Here is a 15557-nt window from a genome sequence, read left to right as displayed (position 1 = left end):
GCTACTAAGAAGGAGAAAAATGACTGCTATTTCTGAACCCAGGACAACTACTCAGCTTTCAGACATTAGTTCATTGGAGACTTTGCTTTCTATATCCCCTTGTGCCAATTAAATAATGAATCCTTTCAATAGCAATTTATAAAATATTAAAAACTTCAGTTTCACTTTTACCTTAAAGTTATCATAAAAAACAAACTAATTTGCAAAAGAAGAAGGTCATAACTGCCTGAAAAGGAAACAGAACTTTGCTAAGACTTAAGAACTGGGGGAAAGAGGGCACAATTAAAGCCTTATACTAATAATATTAATAGACTTGCACTCTTTGTTCAACTCAAAACTAATACAAATGCAAATTTTCAGGAGGGAAGACTTACTACATAAATTAGTTTCAACAGAGGATCTCTAAGACCTTGCACCTACTGGTCCTATATACCCTGAAGGAGCTAAAAGCCTTTGTGAAGAAGTAAGCTGATTTTCTATTTTAAATTCTTTTTTGGAATCATTAAAGCAATACAAGAAGAAGATGTCTCACACAATACTCTGAAGGAGGCAAAGAGATCCTCTCCACCATGGGATCAGCAAAGTCACATGCCAAGAAACTTATTAACTCACTTCATGGACCTAGCTAACTCCTTCCTCAGCATTGCTTCTCTTTATTTATGATACTTACATGATCACCAGCACTGCAGCATGTAAGAAAAAAAAACTCATATACCTTCAGTTATTGATTTTCACAACATACAAATATGGTGGAGCACCCTGCTATTCCCATTTTTCAGACAGGAATATGGAATGAGGAAAAACTTAATTGCAAAATATTCTAATTGTAAAACTATTTTCAAAGTATTTTCTCAGTATACTTACTCTTTAACACTCCTTTTGCCTGTGAACTTGAGCATTTGAATAAGTACTTCTCTGGTCTAAAGGCTAATCTTAGAGCGTTTTAAGTACATCTATAGCTACTCCCCATACAATTTTCTGGCTAGGGTATGCAGTTGTAAGTATTTCAGAGATTGCTTTATTATAATCATAGGCCTTTCGGGTAAGGATGTGTGAAAATACACTAATAATCACAAAATTATTACAAAAGGTGCTTAAGTAGACAAAATGAGTTTGCAGATACACTGAGAAAATAAAATCTCTTTAGTCATTCAAACTTCTGCAAACAGGTTCAGATTCCTCCTCCCCCTCAGCACACGTAGAAGAAGGAATTATGCATGGAATAGTCAATGCAAAACACAACTACCACCATGTGTGTGAGATTACTCTCATCCTAATTTGAACAGACTCAGTATTGTATGTTTGTTCCCCTGCTGATATTTCACAGTGTATCAACTACAATTACTTAAAAATATATTACTTGCAGTAAATATTTCAGAAAGAAAATGACACATTTTCAAAAAGCCTACTACAGCAAATGCCCATCCCTTCCAACAAGGAGCATGAAGACACAGCTCAGACTTTCAGGTACGACTTTCGGGTATTCAAAAGCATTAGCCTTTAAATCAAACAACAACCTATGTGTCAAATGTGCAGTCACCTCCTCCAGTTAAGGTTCTTCTAAGAAATACCTTAAGATTCTTCCCTGAAAAATGCTCTGCATTTGCATTTTCTACTGAATGAAATACAATTCCCAAAAAGCATTCAACATCTCAAGCAGCACCAACCCTGCCTTCAGAGGACAAGGCTCCTTCCACATGTAGTCAGGGTCCTCCTCCCCTGACACAACTCCTCCATGAGTCAGCTCGTCCTCTGCATGCCGTTTTCATTCTTCATTTAATTTCCACCAACACTGGCCAAAGCTTTTTTTTTGGTGTCTGTTGCACCCTCCAAGGTCCAAATAAAAGAGAGGTGGTGAGTTTCATACTTAATGCTCCCATCCGTGCTCTCAGCTCCTGAACATAATCTCAATATACATAAACGTCCAGCTTGAGACCAATCTTCCTCAGGGTTTTATTTCACATTCATAGTAAATGTGATGATCAGCTGTTTCTTAAACACCACGAGTGTCTCAGTCATTACCTGTGTATCTAAATGCTACACGTATTCAAGTTACACTCTTCTGGAGCACCAGCTCATGATGCTGCTCTCTGGATGGGAGAGTGCTGGCTTGCTCCATTATATTCTGTAAGGACACTCAGCAGTTACACACCACGCTTTGTTTTACAATGCTGCACGAGCATAAGCTAACCTGCCCAGCACCCTGTGAGTGAGGGAAGTGTTATGCTCTCCTATTTTACAGATAGGAAACAGTTTAAGTGTTTTGCCCTGGGCCACACAGCAAGTCATTAGACAGCCAGGACTACAACAATGCTCTGCCTGCAGGCAGCCTGACAAGTCACTCGTTCCTGCCCTGCCCACAGAAAGCCGAAGGAGAGACCTTCCTCCTGGTTGAGCAAAGAAGAGACATTCCCCTGTGAGGAAGGGGTCTCCTGGAAAAGGGCTTGTGCACCTAACTTCAAGGGAAGCTCAGGGTTTTGTGTTTCACTTGCCACCGTGCATCCTAAAAACCTCCAACATAATTCACTGAATCTTAAAATGTACTGTTATCAAGTGAAAAACAATTTGCTTTACAAACTACAGGGTTTTTTTTAGTTGAGAGCCCCATAAAAATACCAGTAAAGTAAGAGAGGCTCCATAGTCTCCTCCTCTTACTACCCTGCGGTTTAAGCTTCTTAGAGCCTTTTAAGACGGATTGAACCAGAGGCTGTTGTCCAACTTTGTCACATCCAATAATCTGAGAAAAGTCTGACATGGCTTTCAGGTGAACCCGAGTGGTTCCTATTTACATGTCCCAGCTAAACCACTCAGAAAGACAGTTCAGTGCCACAGACATGCCAGAGTCTCTAGGACTGTTTTCCAGGACTGCCAAAAGGAACAGATACTTGAATCAGAAATCAGGATACGTACATTTCCTCAGCGCAGCATCCTTTGAATATTTACAGGAAGCAAATTTCTTCACATTTACCTCATTCTTTCCCAGCTCCCTTATTACTCTGAAAGGACTGCACTGGATTTCCTTACACCATGATTAGCTGTTTTTAAGAAGCAGCCTTCTGGTTGCTGCATATACACTGATAAAGAAAAAACATAATTGGGGAGCACATTTCATATTGTTGAAATGAAGTCCACTGAAGCCAGATTTTACAAGACATGACAACATACTAATGCCAAACTGACACAAATTCTCATCTATGCGTTTTGGCTATAATGGGTTAATTAGCTTGGCTGGATACAAATTTTAATTATCTAAGTTTGACATTAACGTCCTTGGAGTGTTGTCTATAAGGACTGGGGGAATCATAGGCATTATTTTAGTTACTTCTGGAAACTGTGTGTTACAGTGGGATTTAAATAGTAAGAACAGACAAGAACAGTGAGAACAGGTTGATCTATTTTGAAAAGTAAGACTTCGTGAAACAGGACAAACTGAAATGAAGCTGAAGCCTGGTACCTTGCTAGGTTCAGTTAATCTTTGGGGGAGTATCATAGATACAACATAGCAGGGGAGCTGGAACTAGATGATCTTTAAGGTACCTTGCGACCCAAGCCATTCTGTGATTCTATAAGCCATTTTTAGGACAATTACAACTGACCCCTGAACAAAACAAGAACTCTTCTCATGAAGTCTGTTAATATAGCATGTTAACATTACTGAGGCTGGAGGAAAAGCACGATGCAACTTAGTGCACATTCTCCACTCCCGAATCCTTTGGAGATGGAAGTTATTCCCTTGCAGAAGCACAGCACTACAGTAAGCATTACAGTACAACTACACAAACTATTAATGCATCGAGCTATGTCATACTATTTTAAGTGCACTACTTATTTTCTTGGTTTTAAGGGTCTGCATCAGTAGATCAATCATATGAGGATTTTAAACTGTATTTCTTTAAATATACATTTAATTTGCAGCAGAATATGTTTTCAGTCAATAATTTTTCAATAAACTATCACAGGTTACTTGAAAGAAGATCTGCAGCTCTGCAGAAAGAAATATGTACTAAGAGCTTTTCAAAACACTCTTTCCTACCCTTTTTCTACTCTTTTTCTGTTTATCTTTCTAGAGATGCATTTGTTTTAAGATTGAAAAGGGAATCCAAAAAAGCGATTTGCTTTTTGTGTATATGGATTTGAGCTCTCTTTGTGCTTGCAACCACATAAATAAATTAATTCTTCATAACAGCAACTGCACTAGTTTATAAAATGCAACACAACCCTTTGTGCAGCAGCTTTGCGCCTTTTAATGACAACCTTCATTCTGTTTTCCATGTTCCCTTGCTATCAAAACCAAAGTCATTTGGATTTTTTTTCTGTAAAAATATGTATAGATAATTTGGCTTTAGGAACACTAAGAAAATGCAACACATTTCCTTTTAGGTTCAGACACCTGTGTAATTGCTAGAATTGTATGAATACATTTAAATTCCTCCAAAATGAAGGAGGGTGGTATTCAAACAACCCCTCTCTCACCCTGTAAGAAATACAAAAAGCTAGAGGCTTCTTTGAATCACAATAGATAACCTACAGAAAGGAGTCTGTGCTCCTTACTTTCTTCCCACTGTGTTCTGGTTAAAATACATGGACTATGGTCCTTTGAGAAACCCAACACCTCCTGGGAACTGCAGAGCAAATCTAGAGCACTTAGCACTGCCCCTAACCAGCTCCTGATGTAACAAGGGTAAGGACAGAATTGATGGAGGTTATAAAACTCAAAAGTGATCATAGCAAGAAACAGTAAACATACATTCAAAAGCAAAGAAAGAAAATTCTCCGGCATGTAGAAAAATAAAAGATTTTTTTTTAATCAAAAAAAGCAACAGCTAGATCACTCTGTAACATTACCCACAATTTTGTCCTTTCCCAAACATAAAGTGAGTAGGCAAGTTTGTGTTACATTCTTTAGAATATAAAGGAAGTTATTTTCACCCCTGAATGAAACATTAAAAACCTCTAAAGGCCTCACTCATTCACAGATGCAAAATTGAATGCTTTCCTATCATATATTTTGGAGACAATATCCTTTTTTTCTGGAAATGCTGATAAGGAACAAATTCAAAACTGGTCCTCATCCGCCTGGATGATCTTATTTATTAAAAACAATGGTATCTGTTAAACCCCATATACTAAGCTATCGGTCAATTTTGATTGACACAAATATTTGTATTAAAGGTTACATACTGCAATTTACAATTGGGTACTATCACAATACTGTATGTTAATGCAATCAGTATTTTCATTTCATTAATTCATTTTCAGCATGACACTGCAAGGGTATTCTTACACATACTGAAGACACAATTGTTAAGTAGTTCAACAATTCTCCTTTAAGTGGGATTTTTTTATCTGATAAATTTTTAACACAATAAAAACAATCCTAGTTCCATGCACATATTTTAATTTCCCACCTTTTTAAGTGTTTAGACACTTGGAATACCTAGCATCCTGAATCAATCCACAAATATTTACAAGAAAAATCTATTCAATTTCTTTCTATAGTAACTACCACAGGGACTATTGTAATGAAAAATTTCCCATCTTAAAGAATTAATACGATTACTGATATAGAGAAAAAATGTAATTTATATCATCACAAACACATAGAAGACATAATCCCATATTCACAGAAAGAATCTTTATTCCCTCTTTGAATTCTGAGACAATACAGTCTTGCCTTGAGGAGAACAGAAATATTATGAAGTACCTTAAGCAAGATAATTGTAAGAGAAAAACCTACAATTGCATTATTGTTGTGCTAAACTGTGACATACTTAAAAAGCTAATTTCTTTTATTATAATGGAATTTGGTGTGCATATCCTTTAATCTTCTTCACTATTTCTTCACATTTTTCACACAAACATGTGTGTAATGTGTTTCCCATTATCTGTACTACCTGGCTTAACTGCAACAAATTTAAAACAATTAAAAATATATTTTGCAATTCCATAAACTTCACTGAATTTATTTTTTAACAGTTTTGGAACTAACTGAACACCTAGGATGTCACAAAAATGCACAGCAAATAAAGACCTGCTGCAACTCAGATATTATTCAAGAAGACATGATCAATATTTTATGAAAAGGTAACATCTGACATGAGTGACTGTCCCAAATTTTACCAAATACATTGCAACCAATCATAGCGATGAACAGTCTGCATCTAAATCAAAAGCCAAGCGAACAAAAATGTAGCCCCAAAATAGGGCTTTCTATAGCTATGTCAGTTAAAGTGCATTTATAATGCAGTACAGTCACTCCTCAACTATTCCTTTTTTCAGTTAAATAAATTTTAACAAAGAAATTAATCTGCTGTGTTTGGGCATGTCTCTGTTCTATGGACACAAACACTTTTTTCACTCATTCACCTTTAAAAGGCAAATTTAACAAAACTACTAAGACAAAAAAGATGACCTAATTAGTACAAAGTAATATTTAAAGCTTTTATATATAGTACACTCTTACTGCTGCCCCTAAGTTCCAAGGCTTTATGCTTACTGACATGATTTGATTTATCTGCCACTATTACTGCTTAAGCATGAAAATTCATATTGTCCATTCGTGTATGAATTCAACACACACGGGAGGAATCAAACTGTAAAGAAAATTTTCTGTGAACCTTGATTAAATTAACTGTTAGGGCAGTAGCATCCTCAAAGGCAAACAGGGTCACCCTAGTGACTAGAGGCCTTCAGTAGGCAGATCCCGACAAAACCAGCCAAAGCCAATAGGGAAAACTCCTCAAAACCAGCAAAAAACAACACTCAGAAGGGAGTTACAGGAGTCTCTTACCCTTTGCTATCCAAGCACCAGTCCCACTAGAGAACTTAAGCCCCAAGCAGATGCTTTCCTACTCCTCACCATTCAGGAGAGCAGGACACAATGAGCAATAAAAATGTGTACCTTGTATTTATTTCAACTCTTATGTTATAGCACTGAGTTATTAGTGTTATAGTAATTAAGTTCATTTTGGTTATCTGAACAGATTTGACCAGCTAGTTATGAAAAAAATGCCTACCTCAATTAGAGCAGTTTTGGCTAAAAAAAAAAAATGTAGGTCACTGAAGAAACAAACCAAGAAACAAACATTGCCAACTATCTGTTCAAAAAGCAGTTCCAGCATGCTCTTTGCTCTGTTCAAACCCCAATTCCTATACATCAAGCACACACACTGACCATAAGTACATGCTTAAGAAAGCTTTGCTGTGTTAGGACCTTCCAACTGGCACACTGGACATTCAGGACTGCTTGCAATGTAATCCTCTGCAGGAAGCATGAGCTCTTTTCCAGTGTGTGTGACCTACACATGGAATTTATGTCCAAAACAAAAAGATTATGCACCAAAAATCAAATTACATTGTATCAATGTAATGATAACATCCAGCATACATCAGCCTGTAAACTATGCCCACAAAATGCCAGTGAAATCAGAAGTCATACCTATGAAAATAGATACACAAAAGAGACTTTAAACTACTGCTTGTGAAAAATCAGTCTTTCACGTTTGTGCCGTAAGTGGCAAATTCACATTATCCAGCAATGGGCTACAGGTCTTTCACATACACGACCTTTTTTTCTAACTAAGCTAGTAAAATACTAAATATTCTCCTCGAAGTTGCCCTTATTTAGTGTGAAAACAGTTGAAAGAGTTTGTGTCAGCTGTATTTTTTAAAACAGAAATGTCTACCTGTGAAGGAATGTAATTTTTTCAGAATCATATCTACTAATACGGGTTTTGTCATCTAAATGTGAATATGGTCCTTTAAAGAAAAAGTTTTTAGTTAATATCTGTGTTTTGGAGCCTCCCACTGGCAGCCATCACACAGCTGAAGTGAACTACCAGCTGCATACAGGGGTTTATATCCAGCATCAAAGACTATTTTGCTTTAAAAGAAATTAGTATTTCTGAGTTCGTATTTTAAATGCAATTTAAAAGATCATAAAGGAAAGAATTCAGCATTTATTGTGTGTCTCCCAGCAGACTACTTAATGCTCAAACATCTACTATGCAAAGGTCAAATGATTTCACTGAATGTAATGGTGACAAAAATATCCTGCAGCACTGAAAAAAGTATCAGATTATCAAGGAAAAAGATATGGACCTGAGATCTCACAAGAGTCACAATAAATAATGTAGATTCAGTTCAGTAACAAAGAAAATTGCAAAGTTGTGTCAGGAGAACCAGATTAAGAAAGATAATAGATAAAATACAAATTATGTACTTTTGGCAATGTTCTTCATAAAGGAGTATTTTAAAGTAATACAGCAAATGAATTTTTATAAAAAAAAATATTTTCTTACACAAATATTGCTTGCACCGGGTTGAGTTAAAAAAAACCAAACTTAATGCAGATGGGGAAGCTCTGGGGTATTCTGCTGCAGGCAGCACATGGATAGCAGAACTCAAACAAAAATCCAGTGTAAACAGTTGTGGAAGTTGTAGCAGCCACAGGGTAAAGCTGCAGTGAGCACTCATTCAGGAATGAGACAGATTACAGGTAATACCAATAAAAAAAAAATTTACTCAAATGCTTATCTGAAGCAAGCAGCAAAGGCTACTAGGTACCAATTTATTTTCCATTTCATTGTGCTTTTCCTTCCTTGACATTTAGATCTAATATTTTAGGCACTCATTCTTTCTAACATAAGGAGGTTCCAAAGCGCACTGTGCACATCACTTCCTGGTGGTCCTGGCTCTTCAAAGCCAAGATCTCACCAACTAAAAAGAGTTGGAAACACAACCAGAAATTGCCTGTTTGCCTCTGTGACATGCTACTATAGAAGATGAATGTGGTGGTCACCAACAGCACATCTGGGGAGATCCAGTGGATCTCTCCATACCAGTGGACAGGAATGCCAAGGATGGGAGGCAGAAATGCATCTAAGCAGCAAGTGAGAAACAAACAAACAAACAAATGAACCAACAAGCAGGAATGAAGCATGTGCAGAGGAAGAAGAAAGGTGGAATATTACATGAATAAAAAAAATAACTAAACCAGAGGAGAAGGCAACAAAGACAAGAGAACGGAATACAGGTTTACAATACCTATACAGAATATGTAAACAGAACATAAGAGCAAAAGTACAATCAAAACGAAAGAGCAAAAGTTCACCTTCTGGAAGAAAATACAGCATTTTGCATGTTAAAACGAAAGGGCGGTTTTAGTTTGTTTTTTTTCTTTTTTTACTTTTGCATATAATAAAGAAATAAATCTTAGCTGATCTTGTATTCTAACTTTTAACAACAAAACCTGAATTTTGTTAATTTAAGCTGATGCATCATTGGAAAAGAAAAAAAAATCTGGCTAGATCTTTAGAAAAATTAGACATACGCAATAAAATACAACGTAAAGGTGGAAAATAAGGTGCTAAACTGATAATGCATCTGAACAAGAATTCTGACAGTGAGCTCACAAAAACACAGCGTAGATGTTACTGATTTATTAATACAAAGACACATAATTTTGACTACTGAATTATGCTCAGAAGCATACATACGTTTTTTTCTGTGCTCAACCAGCTCAACAGCCTGCTTTGCTGAACATTTGGAAAACCAGTTGTCCCCAAGCAGAACAGTAACCTCATTGGTGTGGACAAGTTTCCCTGGCATGAAGGCAAGAGGTCCAAAAGGTACCTGTGAAAGGCAGAGAAGAAACTGCTAGAAATCACAAATAAAAATAAAACCCAGGCAGTCATTCATGCCTTAGTTTTTAACAAAAACTAAAACATGGAGTTAAAGAAATAAAAATTCTACATCAGTTATTTAATGACTAATCCCTCATATATATTCAAATTACCAGATCCATTTAAATTTAGTATCATACTTAAAATATTTGAAACCTGTTACTGGACAAGTTGGTTTGTGACATAAATCTATAGAATAGCCAAATGCTCACATGGAAGACAATCCACTTAACATGTAAGCCTTGATGACAAAATTATTATAATTTGGATGAGCTACATGTTTGTTACACACAGACTACATTCATCTACTATTAACAGTAAGCTTAGCTTTGCTAAAATGTTAAAAATATTTAAACATGTATGGTCAACTCAAAGATTAGTTGCTTCTATCTGTCTTGCTAACAGTAAGTACCTTAGAAACCTCAGTGTAAGTTTGTGGGGCTACTAGCAGGACCACAGACTGCTTAAGCTCGCTTTATCATTCACCAACGTGTAAACCTCAACCTTCAAGCAATGCTCTACCACAGAACACCCATTCTCTAGTAACTTTTCAAATACTGACACAGAATATTTCAGACAGGAGTACAGTGGAAATAAACACATTTTATAACTTTAAGAGGTGCTTCTTAAAAAGTGTAAGCCCTGTTTTAACACATATTGCAATGTCTGGGACATTGTTTTCATGAATTAAGACACCTTCCATGGGTCAAACTTCAGAGACTTGGGCAAGTCCTGCTGCTGAGGAGGAGCCCTGGCTTCCTGCTACAGCCCCTCAAACCTAGCGGTCTGGCTGCCTTTGGCATTCAACTGCAAAGAAACAAGACCAAAATCAAACTGAAGTTAAAATGGAGGTGACAAAACATCCACCTCAGGTTTTCTCAGGGTAAAGAGAGATCTGTCTCAGCCAGTTTGTATCAGTTCCTTCTACGTCATTCCTTTGCTACCTCCTTCATTTCCTCAGGATAGCCACTTGCTTTCTCATCACATTTGTGCTGAAGCACAGCATCTGGCTTAGTGGATATATTTCCTTGGAAAATGATCTTCCCTAGCTTCAGTATCCAGAAGGGGACCAAGGCTTGAAAAAGTTCTCCAGCAGGCAGGATCCTGACATTAAGGCTATGCTGAATGTACTTTTCCTACACATGCACCCTTCCCAACTTGGTTTTCAAGTAGCAGACTACACCACTCGCCTGTTCACTCTTCCCCCAAAATGATGAAAGCAAAATTGGAAACATATGAAAATATTTGGCTAACAAGATAGCAACTATTTATATACATTTAAAATAACAGATGCGAGTTGACATTACTGCTTTAACTGAGAATAAGCCCTAGATAGCTTTTATTTTTTAATAGGGAGTTTTGTATGCTTCGAAACAACATGATCCTTTTGTTTTACAACATGTGGCCATACATATACACATAGTAAATGGACTACATGCATAAAACCCAGCACTGAATCATTAGCATGAAAAAGGGAACCACTCTTTTCCCACATGGTAAGTGTACTCCAGCGCTGTCTTGCTAACAATTCAATGCTATATGCTAACCCAAGCTGCCAAGGAAGAAAACAGACAGGCACTATGGGCTGAAATCAGTCATCCAGTTATTTACAGTACAACTTCCATCTCTCCAAAGATATATCTTGAACTGGATCTGAGAAGGGAGGAGGGAAATGAAGAGAGAAAAGTCAATATGGTCAAAATTCTGGTGAGCACAAGCCAACAGGGTAAAGTTTACATAGGGCGCTGTGCAGTTGTTAGGGAAGATTCAAAGCACCAGAAAAGATTGCTACGTCAATGTGAAGATCACTGAAACAAAAATTAGTAGCACCTTTTTATGTAAAAATCAATGTTCTAGGGTTTACTTCTATGAATCAGGAAACACTACGGCTACTTTCTTCTCAGGAAATTACTAAGTACCATAATTCAGTCATAATTACAGTTTTCTATACAACAGATTTACATATTAAATATGTAAGGTTTTGTGTTAGCATTTATGTCATCAGTTCTCAGTTGTCAGTAGTGCTGTAATTTACAATGGATTTCAAACAAAACAGAAAGAAAAGCAAAGGTATAACTATTACCAGGAGACACGTAACATTACAAAGTACTATGTGGCCACCTGAGTAGCACCACGCTACCACTACAGATACCCAAGTTACTAAACATTTCAGTGTTTCCTTATGTGAAATCTACAGCGTACATACCATGACATCATAGGACAGTTTATCAGGCAGCATACGGAGTCGTTCCTGAAGAGTCTCATAATCACTCTCCACCTTCTTCCTGTTGACAAATTCAAATTGATTCAATTTCACATCTAAAGTAAAGAGTTAACATTTTTCTGCTAGTAATTCAACAAACAGAAAATACAGGAACATAAACTATTTTACTCTTAAACACATACAGTTGATATATTAATAACTTATTTATAAAAGACTTGGGATGACAAACATGATACATTTTTTTAGAATAATGTGTATTAAAATAGCATCATGATTATTTTAAATTGTGCATGTCTCTTTCTGAATCTGACTGGTGCAAAGAATCAGTTCTTTCCGTAGGATTTGGCTTATATCACTCCCTGTTCAAGTTTATCAGTTATACCACCATCAATATTTAGAAAAATAACTGAAAATCCAGTTTATACCTTGTAGAGGCAAATTCTTTCAAGTGGCACTTGTAATAAAGATTCATGGCCTTGATTTTAGCTTACATGAATGGGCAAAATTTTAATTAATTCTTATTTTCACATGAACTTTGTGTTCCTATCAAGAGTCAACACGTGTGAAAGATAGCTTGACCAGGATGCTGCCATATCTTCAATCCCTGACAATGGACTTTGCTGGTGAGGAGCATCCCTTCAACTGCCTCTCCATCCAAAATGTAAATAAGGCTCAGGCTACATGTTGCCACCAAAGAGAGAAATGGCTTGGAGAACTTAAGACAAATTATTCCCCCAGCAGATACCTGGCTTTTCAGAGAGGACTTTGCAAAATACAGCATTTCATTGCTGCAGGGACTTTCCTTTGTGCACAAAAGCAACTAGACCCCATCTAAAAAAAGCCTTTTTTTGGAAAGACATCCTTAAATACTTAAACTCAGCTGAGAAAGTCTTTTAACGGACTATTGTGATTTTGAAGGTGGTCGGATAGCAGCTCCTGCATGAAGTAACTGGTATATAAATGTCAGGTTTGATGATACTGTTTACTTGTACTTCAAAATAGTAAATGTATATATGGTAGTAAAGTCTGCAATAAAAGGCAACTGGAAGTATGGAGCAGCACACTTAACAACACTGACCTGAGATGCAAATTACAGGTTTTCTGAGGATTCAGAAAAGCAATCTATAAATGTGCTAAAAAATGAATGTCATAGTTGATAACACAACTCTCAAAATATTATCATTGATTTTCCTAGATTCATAAGCAGAGTGAAATCTTCTTCAGCATTCGTTATGAAAAATTATCTGATACTCCTGTGTTTTGACTCATTTGCTTTCATAGTTGAACTTTGCAGTAATCACCCTACTTTATACCTGGAGTGCTTCATACTTTAAGCTGCTGAACAGTCTTGAAAAAAAGATTTTGGGTTTTTATGCCATTTGGACATTAAAAGCTTATTCCATAGAGCTGATATACCAAAGATGCTTGCTTCTGCCTTGGTCTGACAGCAGATTTCTCCCCAACATTTAAGGCATACTTCTCTTATCTACATCAACATGAAAATACAATTCACTTCCTTCAAAGAGGAAGAACAAACTCATGAATCTTAAAAAAATGCATTGAGATGCTGGCTGGGGGGGGTGTGTGTGCAATATCCTGACAATTTGATGTCAACGATTAACAATAAATTACTTAATGATATTGACAGAATCCAGCCTTTGCCTCACAGAAATCTGTGTTTGAGAAATGGACACTGATGCATTCCAACCATCCGCTAAAAAACAAACATGACCCCCAAGCCAACAGCCTGGCCTTAGTCTCAAATGTGAAGAGAGGCCTCCATGTGCAGAGAATGGTGTGAAAATCCCTCCCCACTAAAACAGGATTAAATATTCCCATCGCTTCATAGCTGAAAGTCACTCAACATTTCTTCCATCAATCTGAAAAAAAGGTGCTGCCTTTAAGGTCTGGCTGCTGCCTGCTGCTGAATAATCTGAGTAGGACACAGGACAAATCACTTGCTACAAAAGCTATTTTGCTTTACAGAGCAAAGTAGACTTCTTTTTTTCAGTATATTTCTTTTTTTACTGCCCTTTGGCAATCAAGCCTCCACCACGGGAATCTCTAAAAGCACGGCCACATCCTGAACTGGACCATCAAGATAAAGAAAATTAAAATCAATCCTTTTAATTAATGGGCCTGAGACAGTATTACTTAAAGAAGGAAGCCAACATCCCTCTTTACCTATAGCTGATGGCCACACAAGCTCAATTTCCATACACGATGAAGAACATGAAGAGGGAGGATGAATATTGGGACTCCAGTTGTGAACATTCCCCAGAAAGGGAAATGCATGTTTAGATGCTTAATCCTGTACCAGACCCATTATTGGATTCATGGCTTCAGAAAGATACCTCAAAAAGTGAACTAAAAAATTAAATTAAAATTAAAGTAACTGAATGGAAATAGATTAAAGCTGAGCATTTTTAAACCCTGTTGTTATTCACTTGGTTCTATTAACATTCTTCTGTCACTGACTACTTAGAATGAACAACTTCCTCAGTTGAAAAAAGAGCACTCAGCTCGTACACAATCAAGATCTAAATAAGGGTACTAAATTTTAAATAATTTTTTATTAAATCAGATGCTGTATAAAACTGCTTTTCTACATAAAGGTAACAAACAGTAAGTTAGGATTTCCTTTTGACATGCTATGCCCAAATTCCACAAGCTCATTAGGCCATGGCCACAGTTTGCATAAAAGCAAACACACTAATAACTCTCCTTTCCAGAGCCCTCCCTTCTGACTTCACTAGCCTCAGACATTTTTGTAAGAGTAAATAACTGTCACAACTTTACAAAGTTTTTTAAATCTGTTCAAAATTTAAGGCTTTTTGTCAGTTTTTTAATGAAAAATAGTGTCTCTTAGTGAAAGAATGTACATGCAGAATTTCACATGAGACCAAACTAGTAGGGACACTGCAAAGCTCCTGAAAAAGTCTGTGGTCTAGGGATATTCTACCTGCCTTCACCATGGCAGTATGAGGAGGCACTTCAATAATGTTTCCCCTATTGAAAATTAATGCAGTCTCTGAATTTTAAACATAAATGGAACATATTAGTTTTAGATTATTTTTGGGAGCCAACAGTCAGAATTTAATATGATGTGTATAGATTGCCTTGATTTTTTCCTTTTATCCAGTGCTTGCAGCCTATGTGCATTTAAAGTAAAAACATTTGATACACACTAAATATAAATTATTTGCTTGGAGATCTTTCAGGCATGAAGAAAAAGCCTCTTAAAATAAATTTAAATATTATATGCTTGATGGTGTATAACCAAAGGTTTAATCTCACCACTAAAGGGGCAGTTGCTGTGATTCTGCAATAACCCTGCAGACAATAATCAAGACAGCTCCTGTTGTTCTCTCAGTAAAATCATGGTAAACACAGCATGGATATATTGTAATTTGATATCTGTAAGATCAACTGTTGTATCTCCCAGTAACTCATAATATAAGGTTTCATTCACCATTAAATGTACATTTTCCTCACAAGCCATAGAAAACTGTTACTTACTAAACATGTTTTCTATTAACCACAGATTGCCAACAGAGAAAAAAGTGCCCAGAGATAATTTTTTATATAACAAACCATTTATTTCTAGCATTACAAACTAAGCTTTACCGCATACTTTACTAGAGGAAAAA

At 36.5% G+C, this 15557-nt stretch overlaps 1 protein-coding gene across 2 annotated transcripts in view; it reads right to left on the bottom strand.

Annotated features, from left to right (window-relative positions):
- The window catches only part of URI1 (URI1 prefoldin like chaperone), a 44398-nt gene that overhangs the window by 15102 nt on the left and 13739 nt on the right, over positions 1 to 15557 (bottom strand). For both annotated transcript variants that reach the window (XM_031051803.2, XM_031051804.2), the window contains 2 exons: positions 11890 to 11968; positions 9498 to 9633 (listed from right to left, as the gene is read on the bottom strand). In XM_031051803.2, coding sequence (XP_030907663.1) covers positions 9498 to 9633; positions 11890 to 11968 — 215 coding nt within the window. The remainder of the gene's footprint in view (positions 1 to 9497; positions 9634 to 11889; positions 11969 to 15557) is intronic.

This window comes from Melopsittacus undulatus, chromosome Z, assembly GCF_012275295.1.
Source record: "Melopsittacus undulatus isolate bMelUnd1 chromosome Z, bMelUnd1.mat.Z, whole genome shotgun sequence".
Classification (NCBI taxonomy): Eukaryota; Metazoa; Chordata; class Aves; order Psittaciformes; family Psittaculidae; genus Melopsittacus; species Melopsittacus undulatus.
The sequence above is the reverse complement of the archived record's forward strand: the minus strand, read 5'-3'. Positions and strand labels throughout refer to the sequence as shown.